Source organism: Apiotrichum porosum (assembly GCF_003942205.1).
Source record: "Apiotrichum porosum strain DSM 27194 chromosome Unknown scaffold_10, whole genome shotgun sequence".
Taxonomy (NCBI): Eukaryota; Fungi; Basidiomycota; class Tremellomycetes; order Trichosporonales; family Trichosporonaceae; genus Apiotrichum; species Apiotrichum porosum.
Genome location: NW_021167117.1, coordinates 975,182 through 991,386, shown reverse-complemented (window position 1 = coordinate 991,386; position 16,205 = coordinate 975,182). Strand labels below are relative to the sequence as shown.

Here is a 16,205-nt window from a genome sequence, read left to right as displayed (position 1 = left end):
GACACTCTTGAGACACTTCTTTCTTCCATCCAACTCAATCCGGCTTCCCGCCACCCTCCCCTCCCCCCCCTTCTTCCCTCCCCTCCTCCCCGCCCTACCAAAAGGACGCAACGGCTAGCACCAGGCGCACAAACGTGTGCAACAACACGCTGCCTCGCTAGTCCACAGCTCCACCCCGTCTTTCACTCTTTCGTGTTCGCCACCTAACCGGACACGTCCTCTCGCCATCCTCCTGCCCCTACAGCGTACATTTCCCCCCGTCTGCAGCCTCATCCGCCCACACCATCCTCACTGCCATCACCCACGGCGCGCCGCGCCATCTATACCCCCCTCTCTCAGTCGGCTCTGAACCCCCGGACGTCGACACCACCCCTTCAACCTTCCCGGGACTCCTTTATTGGTGCACTCGTGGACTCCCTCCCCTACGTCCTTCCTTTCGACACCTCTCCCTGTGATCAATCCTGCACATCTGTGCGGCTACTTAACAAATCTGGTAACCCAGCGCCTAGATCACCAAGCATAACGACCCACAGCCAGTGGGTGAGATACATACACAGAGGCGTCAACAAGAACCTCGACTTTGCTGACTTTGTCCCCCAGCTCTGCGCGCTTTTTTCATCTGCAACACTCCTTTTCGCACCATCCCTTTGACCAGCTAGCGCCGTAGCGTTACCGCTCCTCGCTGCCACCCGCGACACTGCCTCGCCTCGCCCGTGATCTATTGGCTGCCTGGCCAAGATGAGTGGCGAGGACACGAGGGCGCTCCCCACCGCACCGGCCGCCGTTGATGATCAGGCGGTGCAGGGGTCGCATCCCCATGCACAACCACCACCACCAATCGCTGCGGAGGATGTCTCCATGCACGCTGATGATGGTGGCGACGAGACTGAGGACGAGGGCCGTGGAGAAGGGATGGATGTCGACGATGTCTACGCACCTACAGTCCCTGTGGCCGACGTCTCGCGCGAAAGTGCTGCTCGAGGGTTTCAACCCGGGATGGCAGAAGGGCCCGCGGCTACACGTCCTCGCTCAGCCTCGACAGCGCACGGTGGCCCCTTGCCAGCAGCCATCTTGTCAACGCCCCCAGCGCCCCCACGTCGAACATCGCCTCCTGGCTCTGGTCCGTCCGAAGAAGCAGCGGCGCTGCTGCTTAACTTCTCGGCCGTCGCAGACCACCCTCTCCCACCAATCGCCGAACACTCTTCCTACCCTCACACCCCTCCGCAAGATTCGCCAAACTCTGTCGTTCGTGCCGGCACCGCATCATTACCGCCCCAGGTCCCCTCGTCCCCTTCCGGTCTTCCTACTCCGACTGCTCCCAGTCCAGACGCTCCCGCGAAGCCAGCAGCCAAGCCCAAGCGCAAGCGCAATGCTGTAGCTGGGCCCTCGCGGCACACGTCGACAGAGGACCCCGCTGCCAACGAACGTCCACCGCATTGGATGGGCGCCGACAATACCGTCATTCGTTGCATCTGTGGCCTCACTGAAGACGACGGATTCACTGTCCTCTGTGAGCGCTGCAATGCTTGGGAGCACGCGCTGTGCTTTGGCTTCCGCGACGACGCGTTGCTACCAGAGGTCTTTCTGTGCGAGCTGTGCAATCCCCGACCGCTGCCCTTTAGCGCTGAAATGGCACGATCACTGCAACTGCAGGCCCGCGCGTCATATGAAGCCCGCCGAGGTGTGGTGGTGAGGCCTGTTGAGGAGGTCGTGGTCGAGCAGAAGAAGTCACGACCAAAAACCAAGCGACCACGAACAGAGAGTATCCGCCGAGAACCAGAACCCACTCCTGTCGAGTCTGGCGAAGAACCTCTCAAGGACCCCACAGGGATGGCACCGCCGTTGACAAAACCCAAGCGACGCAGCCAGACGGGCAAACCTCGTTCCAAGACAAACGACTCTTCCTCGTATCCCAACTTGATATCGGGCCAGGAAGATGAGGACTATTTCCGCATCCTGCCTTGGGAGCTAGAGTACACACCTCTCAAGGACAATGTCATTCGAGGACGTGCCACTCGCCACGCCATGACTCAGCTGTACCACGAATGGGTGGAAGAGGACGAGACTGCACCACCTCGCAAGTCCGCCCCGCGTCCAGCCTACCACGATTCAGGTTTACCTTCCCCCACCGACACTGGTCTCCGCCTCTCTCCCGACCCCACTCTCATGTCTCCCCCCGACTTTTCGGCTCTCGCTCCGCCAGTCCCTCCCGTCTTTATCAACGGCAACGACCTGTCCGCTCTTGAGGCGCCTACGACTATCCGTCCCATTGAAGAGTCGGCCTGCTACTTGCCACTAAAGTACATTGAGCCAAGCTCTGGGGTCTACCCGCGCCCCACCATTTATGGTGTCTTTGCCATCGACCAGATTGCCGCGGGTGGATTCATCGGCGAGTACCGTGGAGAGGTTCTCGACGCTGCGTCGTACCGCAAGGACCCTATCAATCAGTACGCTGCGCTTGGTGTGCCCAAGCCCTACGTGCACTCGATCGGACCTCCTGTCAACCTCATTCTTGATGCTCGCTCGTACGGCTGCGAGATGCGCTTTGTTCGTAATGGTTGCCACCCCAACGCCGTCATCCGCCCCCTTTTCTTCCGCGCCGACGACTCTTCGTGTGCCAAACTTCGCTTTGGAATCTTTGCGTCGCGTGACCTGGCCAAGAATGAAGAGGTTGTACTGGGCTGGGAGTGGGATGACCAGCATGTCGTTCACACGTTGCGTACCATCATCGACTTGACGCTTAAGAGCTCTGCCGGCCAGCCCGTCATTCCGCCCGAGACCGTCGAGCTCCTCACTACCAAGTTTGACTCGATCCTCACCAACATTTTCGGCACCTTCCAGTCGTGCGCCTGTACTGTCACTATGGACTGCGCTTTCTCGCAGATGCGCCGTCTCGTGGCAGGCCAAGCCTTCCACGGCGTCTCTGGCCAGCGTGCACGCAAGCCTATCGACATTGGCGAGCTCATTGGCGCTGTCCGCGGCTGGCGTCGTCGTGAGCTCGAGGAGGCTGCCGCCGCCAAGGCCCGCCGTTATCGCTCGTCTGGCGAGTGGGAAGTCTGGCGCGCTGGTCCCAGCAAAGACCTCGAGGAGGCATCGCGTGCTCAGTCTGAGAACGCTGGGTCAGAAGATGACGAGGACGAGCAAGAGGAAGATGAGGACGAGCAGGACGACGAGGAGCCCGCGGATGAGGCCATTGAGGTGGACGAGCCTGAGATTCCAGAGGTGAAGCCTCTCGTGGAGCCCGAGCCCGAGCCTGTCGCTCAGCCTGTGCACGAGGTTGTGGAGGAGCCTACTGAGCCTCCCAAGCCTGTCGCCACGCCTGCTGAGGAGCCTGCCGTCGAAGTACCCGCAGCTGGTCCTGAACCCGAACCAGTCAAGGCTGTTGAGGCACCCGCCACTCCCGAGGCCGTCTCCGAGCCCATCGCGGCGCCCATTGTCGAGCCCGTTCCGGAACCCGTCGACCCCGTCGATCCCGACGAAACCGACGACGAGTCTCCCCCTATGGAGATAGTCGAGGCCATGCAAGTCGAAGAAGCCCCGTTCAAGTTTGAACCCGCCGCCGAACCCGAGGCTGCTCCTGAACCTCAACCGGTCAAGCCCGACACTGTTGCTGCCGCCGAGGAGCCCGTCAAGGCCGAGCCCGCCATCGAGGAGGCCGCTCAAGACGAGGATGTCGTGATGGAGGAGACCAAGGAGACTGCTACAGCCGTGTCCCTTGCTCCTTCATCTTCTGCCCTCTCGTCCATCGACCTCCCCAGCGATGACAAGGTTGTCCCTCTTGCCACTGCAACTCCTGTTGAGGAGGAGGGCGAAGACGAAATCGGCTCTGGAAACGAGTCGGACGCTACGACAGTCACCATCGTCCGCTCCCAGTCTGAGGCCGAGTCCGAGGCCGATGCTGCTGAAGAGGATGTTCGTCCCCCGGCCGCCGTCCGCCGTGGTCGCCGCGTGCTGTCACCCACTGCCGAATCGTCCAGTCACGGCGCTAGCTCGTCGCGTTCCGACAAACCAGTCACCGAGAAGCCTGCCGTCCCCGTCGAGGTGCCTGAGAAGCCCAAGTCTCGTGCCCGCCTCGTTCCCACCGGCAAGGTTGTCAGTAAGGCCGTGCCCCGGTCCGTCGCGCGTGTCACTGCTGCCAAGGACCGCAAGCGTCCACGTCCCCGCAAGAATGTCATTGCATCCAGCGATGAAGACGACTCAGATGGAGCAACGGCGGACTCGTCCGTCCGCAGCCCCAAGCGCCCCGCTCGGCCTCCCCCAAAGAAGGTCGCCAAGCCGTCATCGTCGTCCAAGAAGCGTAAAGTGGAAGTGGACGACGACGACGACGATGACGACGTGGACGCCGAAGAGGAGGTGGTTACGCCTGCACCCAAGGCTGCTCGCAAAAGTGATCGCAAGCCAGAGTCCAAGGACAAAGACACCAAGCCCGATCCCAAGAGCGAGTCGTCTTCCAAGCCCGACAAAGCCGAGTCAACACGTAAGGCCGACAAGAGCGAGCGCGGTGCCGACAAGGACAAGCCTGCCAAGGACGCTGTCAAGGACACCACCAAGGACTCTGTCAAAGACAAGCGCGACAAGGACCGGGTTGCCGACAAGCAGCACAACAAGGCGGAGAAGCTTCATGATATGCCAAGCAAACGCGACAAGACGGACAAGCATGACAGGCACGACAAGAAGAAGGGCAAGGTCGACAGGAAGGACAAGACGGAAAGGGCCCAGGTGGTCGACAACTCTGCGGCCGACAAGTCTATCGACAAGCCTACCGAAAAGGCAACCGGCAAGCCTGCCGACAAGACCACCACGGTCCAGCCTGATACCTCTGTCGAAGAGCCTGCTCCCAAACCCACCAAGTTGACCAAAGCTACCCCCAAGCCCACCGAGAAGCCTGTGGCCAAGGTCGACGAAGCGATGGATGTCGACGAGAGTCCTGCCGATGCACCTGCTCCTCCTGCCAAGGAGAAGACTCCTGAGCCCAAAGAGCCTACACCTCCCCCCAAGGAGGCTACCCCTCCGCCAAAGGAGGCCACTCCGCCTGCCAAGGAGCCGACCCCACCGCCAAAGGAGCCGACTCCACCACCAAAGGAACCCACCCCGCCTCCGAAGGAGCCCACGCCCCCGCCCAAGGAGCCCCCGCCCCCGCCCAAGGAACCCACGCCTCCTCCGCCCAAGAAGGTATCGATGAAGGAATACCTTGCCAGCCATAAGATTCGCAAGGTATCTCACCCCATCGCGCCTCCCGAGGACCCCGTGGTCGAGTCGCCTATTGAGATGGTCAAGGAAAAGGACAAGGAGCCCGAGAGGCCAACAGAGGAGGTGCCAGTCAAGGCCAAGGTCGAGACTGCCGACGTCACACCGGCCCCTCCCTCCGTGTCGACCCACCCATCGCGCCTCAACCTCTTTGAGCACCTCCCCTCGGCTCGTGCTGGTTCCACCACTGTCACGCCGCTCGGCACCCCCTTCACCCCGACCGCACCAACTCCTGCGTCCGAGGTCCCAACCCCTTCGGCGGCCTATGTCCCGCGCACCGACTACTTCCCCAACCAGTCGGTCCCGCTGCCTGCACCCTCGTTTGCGCCCCGTCCCAGCCCCAGCTACGTCCCGCGCACGCTCCACGACGAGTCTCCCAGCTCGGCCGGCGGCGGCCCTCCCCACCCATCGCCGTCGTACGTGCCCCGTCAGTCCGACAACGACGTCGCGGTGAGCCCGCTGGCGATCCGCCCCCCACTGCCAGCACAGACCCCGCCCCGCCCATCCATGCCTCTGCCAGACATGCCCCCGGCCATTGGATCTCGTGACGGCCCTCCCCACCACACACCCAGCTATGGCCCTCGCGCACCGCCTACCGGCCCTCGTATCCCACCGACAGGCCCACGGGGCAGCTGGGGCGGTCCCGGCGCTGGCCCAGTTTCCGGTGCGAACGCGTCTGGCGGGCCTGTGTCCCCCGTCGCTCCCCTTCGTGGTGGACCACCATACCCTCCGCGCGGCGGCGGTTTTGGCATGCGCGGCGGCTTTGGCGACCGCGGTGGAGGCCCACCTTGGCGCGGTCGCGGCGGGTTCCGCGGTCGAGGCCGGGGTATGTGAGGGAGGAGAGAGAGAGAGAGAGAGTACGTCGATGTGTCGCGCAGACACCAGTGTTTTGTTTTTTCGTTTTATCGAGGGCTTCCTTTCCTGTCTCTGGTTCTTTTTTCAGTGCTGGATACCCCTCTGTCCTATTAGTTTGCGTGTTATATACACAACAGCCCCCTTCGTTTAGCTCTTTTCTACCAGTAGTTTTTTTTACATTCAACACCACACGTAGTCTGCGCGACGCTGTCCCCGATGCACCGTTCATCCCCAACGAAAAGCAGCAGCTGGCAAACCTGTAGCAAAAATGTGATACATCGATGTGTGGGGGTATGTGTGCTGGTGTGACTCTAAGAAAAGAATGCCTGAAGGGAGAATTAAACGACGACCTCAGAAAGCCCACAGCTGGCTGACGGCATCGCGCTCCGAGGTGGCGCCGCGCGCCGGGAAGAGGGGCGGAATGTCGCTTGCCTGGCCGAGCTCGAGGGCGACGGCGAGGCTGGGCGCATTCTTAATCTTGCGCGCGGCCTCGGTCTCAAAGAGCGTGCCGTATCCGTGGTCGAGGAAGTCTTCGAGGTTGAACTCTGGCTTTGTAAACTGCTCGGTGAAGACCTTGGCCAGGGTCTGAATGGAGGCGAGGTAGTGGTTCTGGAGAGCGGCCAGTTCCCAGACGGACGAGTCGATCGCGTGCGTGGCCATGGGCTTGGGCTCGGTGTTGTCGTACGGGTCGCCCTCCTCCATCTCGTCCGGCAGGCGCTGGAGCATGACCATGGTGCCGGGGTGGCGCTTGAAGAGGTTGTACACGAATGGAATGACCAGGATGGCGCCGGCAGGTGGCGCGCCGAGGCTGAGACGTGCGAGGCGCTTGATAAAGCTTGCCACGAGCGCAGCAGAGAGCAAGGGCGAGCGGAGGAAAGTGTCGAGCAGACGGAAGAAACGCGCACGGTAGCGAGCGTGCAGGACGTTGGCGTCCAGGAGGGCATACAGACGCTCGTAGAAGTTGGGGTAGTCGAGGTTGTACTGTGTCATGAGGACGAAGAGACCGTTCATGGCGAGCATGGCGTTGGCGCCTCCACCGTCAACAGTGTTGCCCAGCCAGTCGGCGAGGCGCACGCGGCGGGCGGCAGCCCAGTGAGCGAGGATACCGCGCTCACCGTGCAGCGAGGCCAGGATACGGCGAGTCCAAGCCACATCGAGAGGGACACGCGAGAGGAGACCCTCCCAGACGGCAGTGTAGGCGTCAATGTGAGCCTTGATCGAGTGAACGGCAGCGTGAGTGCCCAGGGCGGTGGTACGCGTGCGCTTGCCGCCCACAATCACGTCGTCCTCATCCTCCTCGTCCGACTCGTACGTCGCCATCCACTCCGGAAGCTCCTCTGCCTCGCGCTTGGCCTTCTTGCTCGAACGCGAAGTCTTGGCCTTCTTGTTCGCGGATTTGCCAGATGCGGGAGGCTCAGCAATGTGAGGGATGAAAAAGGCGTTGAGGTCGTCGGCGACCTTGGGCAGGTTGGTGAGAGGCGCAACCATGATGAGGAGGTTGGTCGGGTGGACGTCCTGAGCAGCAATAGCAGCCGCCGTCTCGCGGAAGAAGAACAGACGGAGGTCGTCGTACTTGGCCCAGTACTCCTCCACGACCTCGGCAGCAACGTCAGCAGGGAGAACGCCGGCCTCGCCTTCCTGGTTGGCGGCGACGGTGGCCCAGCGCGTGCCCGAGGCAGACGAGCCGGCAGCGGGACGTGCGCCGCGCAGCGACTTGGTGGGAGAGAGGAGGTGACGGAGGATCAGGCGGAAGTAGGCCGAGTGGTAAGGGACACCGCTGGCGGCAGAGAGGGGAGGGAGAAGAGCGAACATGAGCTTGAGGCCCGAAGAGCGCAGGCTGGACTCCGAGTCGTGGAGAAGGCTGCCGAGGAGGTCCGCATACTCGAGGAAACGGTCACGCACCCAGCCCTTGACTTCACGAGCGCCAGCAGAGCTGGAGGCAGACGAAGAGTCGGGAGTCTGGGCGCTAGCGCGAGCATCACCGGTGATGCCGCCGACACGGCCAGCTGCGATGAGTGCGCCAAAGACACGGTACAGCGCCCATGTTGCCTTGTGGACGACCTCGGGGGAGGAGTGGCGGGCGAGGGTGAGGAGCGGGACGAGAGGGTTGGGGTCCGCGGGCTTGTCTGTCAGAGCCTTTTCGAGCTGCTGCACCTGGACGAGCGGCGACGGCATGGTGGTGGTAGTAGTGGTGTATGACGGATCGATGTGGCCTCGAAGTTCTGAATTCTCAAAAGTACAGTGCAGATCGAAAACAGAGGACACTCTCCCACGGTTGACCGCATTAGGAATGTTCTGCTAATTTAATTAGCCCGGGGCCATTTGCATAGTCGTTCTGCGACTACAAAAGCAGCCGCTGTGGTTTTAAATGTTCCCCGCCGGTAAGCCTGCTTGGTGGCAACTGGGAATGGCTGCCGTCATTCCACTCTCTCTGCGCACCACCCATCCCAGTCTCGTGCAACTTGCTCGACGTCGCCTCCCGTGCTCCCTCCCCTCTAGGCGACCGCAACCGTCTCTATACACATGCCCCCCACTCGTCCAGGCGCCAACTCGGCCTCGTCGCCTTACCCCCCAAGCCGTCCAGGCTCGGGCAAGCCCGACGCCGGCGTCAGCTCGACCTCCAACTCGTCACTCATCCTCAGGAAGCAGCTCCTCGGTACGTGCCTTCCCTCTGCACTCTCCTCCCAGAAACTGGTCTACGCGCAGTCCTTTTACGTGTCGTGTACGTGCTGGCGTTCTATTTGCCATACAGCGTACACGTCACCACACGCGGCCGCGAGGATCATGGCCCAGAGCTGAGATTGTCGCACCCACAAACAACACGTATGTAGTCCAGTCAGCTGATCAGCGCGCAGAGTTCCAGAAGAACCCCGTCGACGGCTTCAGCGCCGGCCTTGTCGACGATGACAACATTCTTGAGTGGAGCATTGTGATCATTGGGTGCGTAGCTTGACGCCGTCTCGCTCCCTGTCCTGTCGCTGACCGTGGTGTGTCTGTGCTCCCCCAACTGCTTCCCGCCGGTATGAACCGCATTCCGCGTCTTGGCTCATTCTGTTTCCTCCCTCCATTAACCTTTACGCACACGCGCGCCCCTTACATGTCCGTCTGCCTCCTTTCAGCCCTATCGACACTCTGTACGAGGGCGCCATCCTCAAGGCTCGCCTCATCTTCCCTCCCGTATGTTCCCAGACGCGTCCATGACGTCGGCCAGCTGTGTGTTTGCCAGTCCAGCTGACGGTTCTGCAGGAGTACCCCCTTCTCCCTCCCAAGATGATCTTTGACACTGAGATGTGGCACCCAAACAGTGAGCTGCTGGTTTTCATGGTCAAAGCTGACGTTCAGTCTACGATAACGGCTCGCGCAAGGGCGAGGTCTGCGTCTCCATCCTCGTGAGTAAAGCTAAGCACAATGGGCAGCAGCTGACCGAACAGCACGCGCCTGGAGAGGACGAGTGGGGTTACGAGGACGCCGGCGAGCGCTGGCTCCCCGTTCACAGCGTCGAGAGTGTGGTGAGTTAGCTGGGCGCTCGTCTCAATGGCGCGTCAAACTGACGGGCAGCTCATTTCCGTCATTTCCCTACTCTCGGTCGACAACCCCGACCTGAACTCGCCCGCCAACGTCGACGCGGCCAAGCAGGTCCGCGAGGATTATGACGGTAGGTGATAGATTCTCCTTCGGTTTGCGCGCATTCAGCTGACTCTCCGCCTCAGGATACAAGAAGCGCGTCAAGAGGCTGGCACGCAGGTCGGCCGAGGAGGCCTGGGACTGAAGATGAGGACGCCTCACCCCTTTTGTTTGTATCCTCCAGTCCGTCCAGTCCAGTCAGTTTGTTTTGTTGGTCGTTTCCTGCATGCATGGGCCAGCCCGTGCCTTCATGTGGAGTGTATAAGAAAGTGGGAGCAGGAGAAGGAACGAGAGGACCGCGGCGATGCTGCTCTTATAGCCGTTCCAGAGTTGGCTTTGCCTACACAAACACATGACCCGTCACCAACCTCACCTTGGTTGTGGGTTGGCTTGCTCTAGATAACAACATCATACATCGCCACTTGAGCATTCATTTGTCCTTCTTACGCCTTCTCCATATCCACTACCTCCCACATTTCCGTCTTGTTGGCACCCTCGCCAACAGTATACGTCTGCACCGTCCAATCGATGGCCGGACGGGTCCGCTCCCCATCCAACTTGGGACCCAACATTGCGTCGTGGACACGGCCCGTAAACGCCTCCAGACGGTTGCGGACACGTTTGACCTCGTTGGGGCCCATATAGCCCCCGAGGGGCGGCAAAGCTGGTAGACATGCCTCGGCGGCTGGTCCGCCAAAGAAGACGCCCCACTCACCCTCGAAGGCGAGTGCAAGACCCATCTTGGCTGCAGTGGCCTTGGCCACGTCGTCCATCTCAAAGAAGACAAACATATCCCACCTCGCCTCGGCGTATTGGTATGCCCTGTCATTGCACGACTGGCAGTGTTCGGCGTTGATGCACGTTCGGCATTTGCTGCAAAAGAGAATGGCCAACGAGTCGGGCGCGGCCTTTGCGCGTCGAGACTCAATTCGGGATACACGCGCTTGGATGCGATACTTGTTCGGAAGGGTAGGGTTTGCGATCGCCTCCGACAAGGGTGTGACGGGGTGCTTGATCTCTTCCCTGTTGGTGGTTCGGATGGGAGCGCGCGTCTCAGGCGGAGGGGCTGACGGGAGCTGCTCGAAGAAATCAGGCGGCGGTGCGACGGCGACGGGAAAGTCTTCGCCTCGCTTGGCCTTTTGCTTGGTCTGTTCAATGCGGCTGGGGGCCGTCAGCCAAGTCTGAGAGGAAGCTCGACTCACCGTTCAATAGCCTTGGCCCTCGGGTCTTCCTTTGTGATCCGTGTAAACTCCTTGTTCTTCCATCCGGCCGCCTTTTGTGTAGTTTCGACTTTTTCAGACCAGTTAAGCTCAAGCTCCCCGTGACGGTCCTTGCACCGCACGTTAGGGAATCGGTAGTACTCGTACGGTTGAAAATCGCGCGTGTCGCCATCGGCACCATCACGCGCCCAGACTGCTAGCATAAAGATGGCAGATCCGGGTAGACCGGCGCTGACGTTGTGAAAGTTTCGCGTTGGGCGTGGATTGACAGAGCCGTCGGTGAGGTACAGCTCCCACCGAGGAAAGGTGTATCCACGGTCATTCTTGATGACTGCGACAATCTATAGAGTCAGCTTGGCTTGCTTGCAGTGAGGTGGAAACTTGCCTTTACGACAATGTCCGCAAACATGCTTGCGTCAAGAGCCTCTAGCAAGTGCTCTTTCTTGGTGGTGCCCACACCACCGTCGCCAACTTGGGTTGATACTGCAGCGAAGTGGGAGGCATCATCTTGCTTGTTCCACCAGCCCGACAATGCCCGGAGACGTTCATGTTCCTCTGGAAGGAGCCTGGCACCTTTCCAGTCGACCGAATACTTGATCTCGTGCCCGCGTAAAGTCGCCCACTGGTTGGAAGAATTGGAGTAAAGGTTGCCCTTGACCTTGTCACGGAACTTGTTGGTCTGATATGTCAACGCCGCTCTCAGCAAAGGCAAGCTCACCTTGACACCACGAAACAGGACGGCGGCGCCCACGTCGAATCCAACCAGCTCTTGTGGCGTCTTGCGAAACACAGTTACGACCATGTCCTCGCTCGACACTCCCGCGGTGTGCACGGAAAGGTCGCTAATGACCACTGTGTGGATATGGTCCACTGCAACGTTAGCCGCCGTATTAGTCCCATGACTCACTGCCTGGCACATGGCCTGCTGTAACTCTGATGATGACACCCATGATGTTGACGAGGACGCCATCGCGGACATCCCTTAGGAGAGCGTATGTATTTCCCTGGGCGTGGTCAGCCAGGTAAAGCAGGACAGACTTACACCTGCGCGGAGTTCATGGCCAAGCATTTGCGCGTTCGTTGCCTCCTCGGCCGCCTTCTTCTTGGCCGCATCACGCGCTTTTGCCTCTGCCGCAGCTTGGGCGGTGGCCATGGCCTGTTTCTGCGCTTCGACCCTTGAGAGTGGGGCTGCGCGTGCAGTCGTGACGGTCCTGTCAGGAGCTTCTGGGAGTCGGGCAACTCCTGCGTGGGCTTGCCTGTTCTCGCTCGACTCGGTGCGCTGTTTAACACGCTCCCTCCCTTGGGAAGGTGTCGCCGCAGCAGGTGCGATAGAAACGCGTTGGGCAGGAGTGACCGAGTTGCGACTTTGTCTGCTTTGCAGTTCCGCCCCGCGGCGTTCCTCAGCCTCGAGCATGTCGTTTAGTTGTTTACGTCTTTTGACCTTTGCCATGATTCTCTTGGATTCGGGTGACAGACTCTCGTCGCGAGACACAGAGTCCTCTCGTGCTCGCTTGTTCTGCATACTGGGCGCTGGGGGTGGTGGTGTGGGTTCGTTTGCGATGTCGATGTCGAGAGAAGTCTCAAGGTCCTGAGGCTGGCCTGGGTTATCCAGTGCCCAGTTGATTGGGGATGACGCGGAGCGAGAGACACTCGAAGGGCGAGATAACACGACCGGATCAGAGCTACTAGGTGGCGACAGAACAAGTGCCTCTGTCTCACCACTGCTGTCTACTTCGATGGTCTCAGGACGAGAGGCGTCTGACGGGGTAGGGAGGAACTGGCGCGCGCGGTGTACAATGTCGAGCGGCGCAATAGCGGGCTGCGACAAGTGTGATAGATCGAAGCGTTCACGAGTTGGTGGGGGTGGTGATGTCTGGAGGCCCTTGTTCAAGGTCGTGCTGGCACTGGCAGTGGAAGTGGTGTTGTGGTTATGGGGAACAGCGCTGACAGGCGCACCTGGACGCTTATTACGACTGTAACGCGGAGCCTGCGGGGTGATGGGAGCAGCACCGGCGGAGAAGCTGAGCTGTGGAAGGGTGGATAGTGGGCGGAAGCGTGGGGGAAGTGCGACCGGTGGGGCTTCGGCGACAGCTGGAGGTTGTGCTGGGGGATGAGGGGAAGACGGACCCGGGGAGAAGACGTCGTCGTGGAAATCCCAGACGTGCGCTTTGGATGAGGATGCCTTGGTCTTGGAATCTGCACGCCTCGGGTTGGGTGCGGATGTTGCACAATCTAGTAAGGGTGTCAACTATGAGCGAGAAGGCCAGCGACACAGGCCAAGCGGACGTGACTTACCTAGCAGAATACGGTCCACACCTTCAATGACAGCACGTCGTGGGCCACTCGCGCAAACGGCGACGTTGATTCTATCCTTCTTTTCCTTGTCGTACTCACGCGACACGACCTTGACGCCAGTACAGTCAATCTCAATTAGGCCTTTGTGCTTTTGTGCCGCGGAGAGTTTCTTGTAGTCGTCCTTCGCCCTAGCCGTGTCGACAGGCTGTCCTGGGGCAGAAGTAAGGGTAAAGATGATCGTGTACCCCGTCTGTGGTTTGGGGATATGCGACAGTCCGCTCTCGTTGTCGTTGTTGTCTGGCACAGGCGCTGAGTAGTCGGACGGTGGAGAGTCAAGGCGCACAAACACGCCAAACTTGAGGCGCGCAGCGGTGGCGTCTCCGTGTCCTGGAAAGAGAAACCGTGGTTTGCCCCTTACGATGCCTTGCAGTACTCTTCCGGGGACAAGGTCGCTTGAAGCGATGTGGGCCATGCGGAGTGGTGGAGGGTGTGATGGACGCGTGAACGCGATGTTGTTGTTGTTGTTGTTGTTGTTGGTCAACGCGTCCCACCGCGTTGGGCCTCTCAAGGTGATCGGCTCGGGCCCATTATCAATTTGCTTCCGTCCATCAGCTATCTGTTGCTCTTGGGGGTGCACTGTGGCACCATTCGACTCTCTCTCTCTCTATAACTCCATGCATTGAACGACGAGAGATATGGAACTGCCTCTGACACTCGGCACAGTCAAACAGTTGACATTCTTTGCATCTGCGTTACTCAGCCAATTTATATACCTAGGGCCTTGACCGATGTCTGGGTCCATCCTTCATGTCCTCACTTGGCTATCGCTAGCCTGCAAGGGTCGTGACCCTCTCCTGTTGCTCAATCTCCGTCACATCCTTCTCCGTCACATCTTTCTCATCGTTATGAGCAGCATGCTCAATGTCCTCGATACCGACTTTTGGCGGCTTTTGGAAGCCATAGGCGCCCTTCTCGAAGAGGAATGAGATCTCCTCCAGCGGCAGAGGTCCGTTGGGTCCTCTCGTTTCGATCAAGAAGACGTAGAAATAAACTACCTCAAAGGCGAGGAAAACGCAGTACACCAGGTAGTAGCGCCATCCGAGGGCAGAAAGCGCAATCTAAAGAATTAGCATAGACGAAGGGTTGACAACGACGAGATACTTACGGGGTCTGTTCACGAAGGAAGCCACGGTCAGCCAGAGCGTTCACAAACAAGGTCCGTCACATGAGAATACTCACTGACATACTGGTTGAACACCAGGGCAGCGTTGACGGCCATTTGGTAGACAAAAATTCCCTTGGTGCGAAGGCGGTAGGGGAGAATCTCAAGTGCGTATGTCGATCCGACTGGTCCAATACCAATCCAGTAGAAGAGTGCGTTGATGAAGATGAAGGCCAGAATAGCGTGACCGGCAGCCTGGTTGGCGTTCGTAGCGACACAGTTGGCTGAACTACCACCGTTTGCCGCGAGGCAAGCAGGGTCGTACTCGGTAGCCGACTTGGTGTAGATGGCGGAGCAGATGGTCCAAGATGTAAAGTTGAAGCACATGCCGATGAATGAAATAAGAATCATCTTTCGACGACCCATCTTGTCGATCATCAGAGCAAAACTGAATCCAACGATCCATGACCAGAGCGTGTTCATGCCGTTGATCAACGTCTGGGTGTCCTGGGAGGTGATACCGATAGAGTCGAGAACCACGGTAAGGTAGTAGCTGATAATTCCACTGCCCGACCATTGTCCGGCGATCGCGAGAGCCAGGTAGACACGAAGACGGCGGAGGTTGGGCTTGGTGGTGAAAAGCTCCTTCATGCTGGAGGACTGTGCGTTCTCCTTCTCCGCACGAATGGCCTCCTTAATCTCCTCGAATTCGAATGCAAGAAGCGGGTCGTCGAAGTTCCCGTTGCAATGGTACTTGGCGAGAATGTTGCGAGCCTCTTCATCGCGTCCATGGTCGATGAGCCAACGGGGGGACTCGGGAACGAACCAGATGCCAATGACCTGGATACCAGCGGTAACACCCTGGAGGAGCGAAGGAAGGCGCCAAGCCCAGTTGTTGGATATGCGGAAGGTGCCGTAGGTCGTCCAGGCAGCAATAATCGAACCAAAGCCCCAACCAGTGTTGAAGATGGAGGTGACGGGGGCACGGTGTGTGGGGAACGCGAGCTCGGTGATCAGAATCGGCGCGCCCATGCAAGCTGGAGTTGTTAGCCGAAGCCCAGAAGTGGTAGTGGCGCGTCAGCTGCTGAACTAACCAAAGCTAAGACCAAAGCCGACGAGGCATCTCGAGCCGATGAACATGCCGACATTCTGGGCCCCAGCTTGAATGCCAGTGGCAATGAGGACAATTGCGTTACCGATGAAGATGGACCACCTGCGTCCCAGGCGGTCGTTGACAATGGGAGCCAGCGGGAGGCCTCACAAGAGTCAGCCTCACATACAACAGCCGGTAGGTGTGCCACTCACCAACGACCGCGCCAATCGTTTGAATAGCGTTGAACACACCCAGAAGGGAGGCATTGTTCTCGGGGTGGTTGAAATAGGTCCGCCAGTTGGTAAGGGATCTGATGTTAGGGACGGTAACGTTTGGGGGCCTCACTGAAGACCGTTCATCATTGAACCATCGTAGCCGTTACCACAATTGGAGAGACAGAGGAAGATCTAGCCACCTGTCAGCACTATCAAGCAATGGTCCCCTCTCAACTCACAAGCATCATGTTGAGCTTGAGAAGGCAGCCCTTGAACCATCTCGTGTCGCGACCTCCCAAGACCGTCATGAGATCGGTGGTGATACCGGCCGGGGCGGTGGGGCCAGTAATGACGCCCATGTTGTGGCAGTTGGAGTAGTAGACGAGTGCGAGTCAGAATAAGGCGGATTGGCCTCGCTCTTGGCCAAAAGTGGTATGGGGAAAGGGGTGCCGTACCGTCGTTGGTAAACTCTCACTTTATGTATGTATATCACG

General features: G+C 59.5%; 5 protein-coding genes across 5 annotated transcripts; 2 read left to right on the top strand and 3 right to left on the bottom strand.

Moving 5' to 3' along the window:
• Positions 1-738: 738 nt before the first annotated feature.
• On the top strand, positions 739-6,081 carry EHS24_001496 (uncharacterized protein; the record flags this gene model as incomplete). Its single annotated transcript, XM_028617287.1, has 2 exons — positions 739-970; positions 1,034-6,081. The coding sequence occupies 2 exons, from the start codon at positions 739-741 to the stop codon at positions 6,079-6,081; spliced, it is 5,280 nt and encodes a 1,759-aa protein (XP_028474594.1).
• A 372-nt stretch (positions 6,082-6,453) lies between these two features.
• EHS24_001495 (uncharacterized protein) lies at positions 6,454-8,277 on the bottom strand (the record flags this gene model as incomplete). The annotated part of the gene is made up of 1 exon (XM_028617286.1): positions 6,454-8,277. One exon carries the CDS (start codon positions 8,275-8,277, stop codon positions 6,454-6,456), a length of 1,824 nt encoding a protein of 607 aa, XP_028474593.1.
• Positions 8,278-8,625: 348 nt separating this feature from the next.
• On the top strand, positions 8,626-9,871 carry EHS24_001494 (uncharacterized protein; the record flags this gene model as incomplete). The annotated part of the gene is made up of 7 exons (XM_028617285.1): positions 8,626-8,824; positions 8,934-9,042; positions 9,222-9,279; positions 9,349-9,406; positions 9,445-9,611; positions 9,661-9,757; positions 9,813-9,871. The coding sequence occupies 7 exons, from the start codon at positions 8,626-8,628 to the stop codon at positions 9,869-9,871; spliced, it is 747 nt and encodes a 248-aa protein (XP_028474592.1).
• Positions 9,872-10,169: 298 nt separating this feature from the next.
• EHS24_001493 (uncharacterized protein) lies at positions 10,170-13,713 on the bottom strand (the record flags this gene model as incomplete). Its single annotated transcript, XM_028617284.1, has 7 exons — positions 10,170-10,887; positions 10,929-11,287; positions 11,338-11,625; positions 11,665-11,816; positions 11,854-11,950; positions 11,989-13,178; positions 13,242-13,713. The coding sequence occupies 7 exons, from the start codon at positions 13,711-13,713 to the stop codon at positions 10,170-10,172; spliced, it is 3,276 nt and encodes a 1,091-aa protein (XP_028474591.1).
• Positions 13,714-14,068: 355 nt separating this feature from the next.
• EHS24_001492 (uncharacterized protein) lies at positions 14,069-16,070 on the bottom strand (the record flags this gene model as incomplete). The annotated part of the gene is made up of 7 exons (XM_028617283.1): positions 14,069-14,359; positions 14,407-14,411; positions 14,481-15,440; positions 15,498-15,659; positions 15,709-15,806; positions 15,842-15,903; positions 15,951-16,070. The coding sequence occupies 7 exons, from the start codon at positions 16,068-16,070 to the stop codon at positions 14,069-14,071; spliced, it is 1,698 nt and encodes a 565-aa protein (XP_028474590.1).
• Positions 16,071-16,205: the final 135 nt, after the last annotated feature.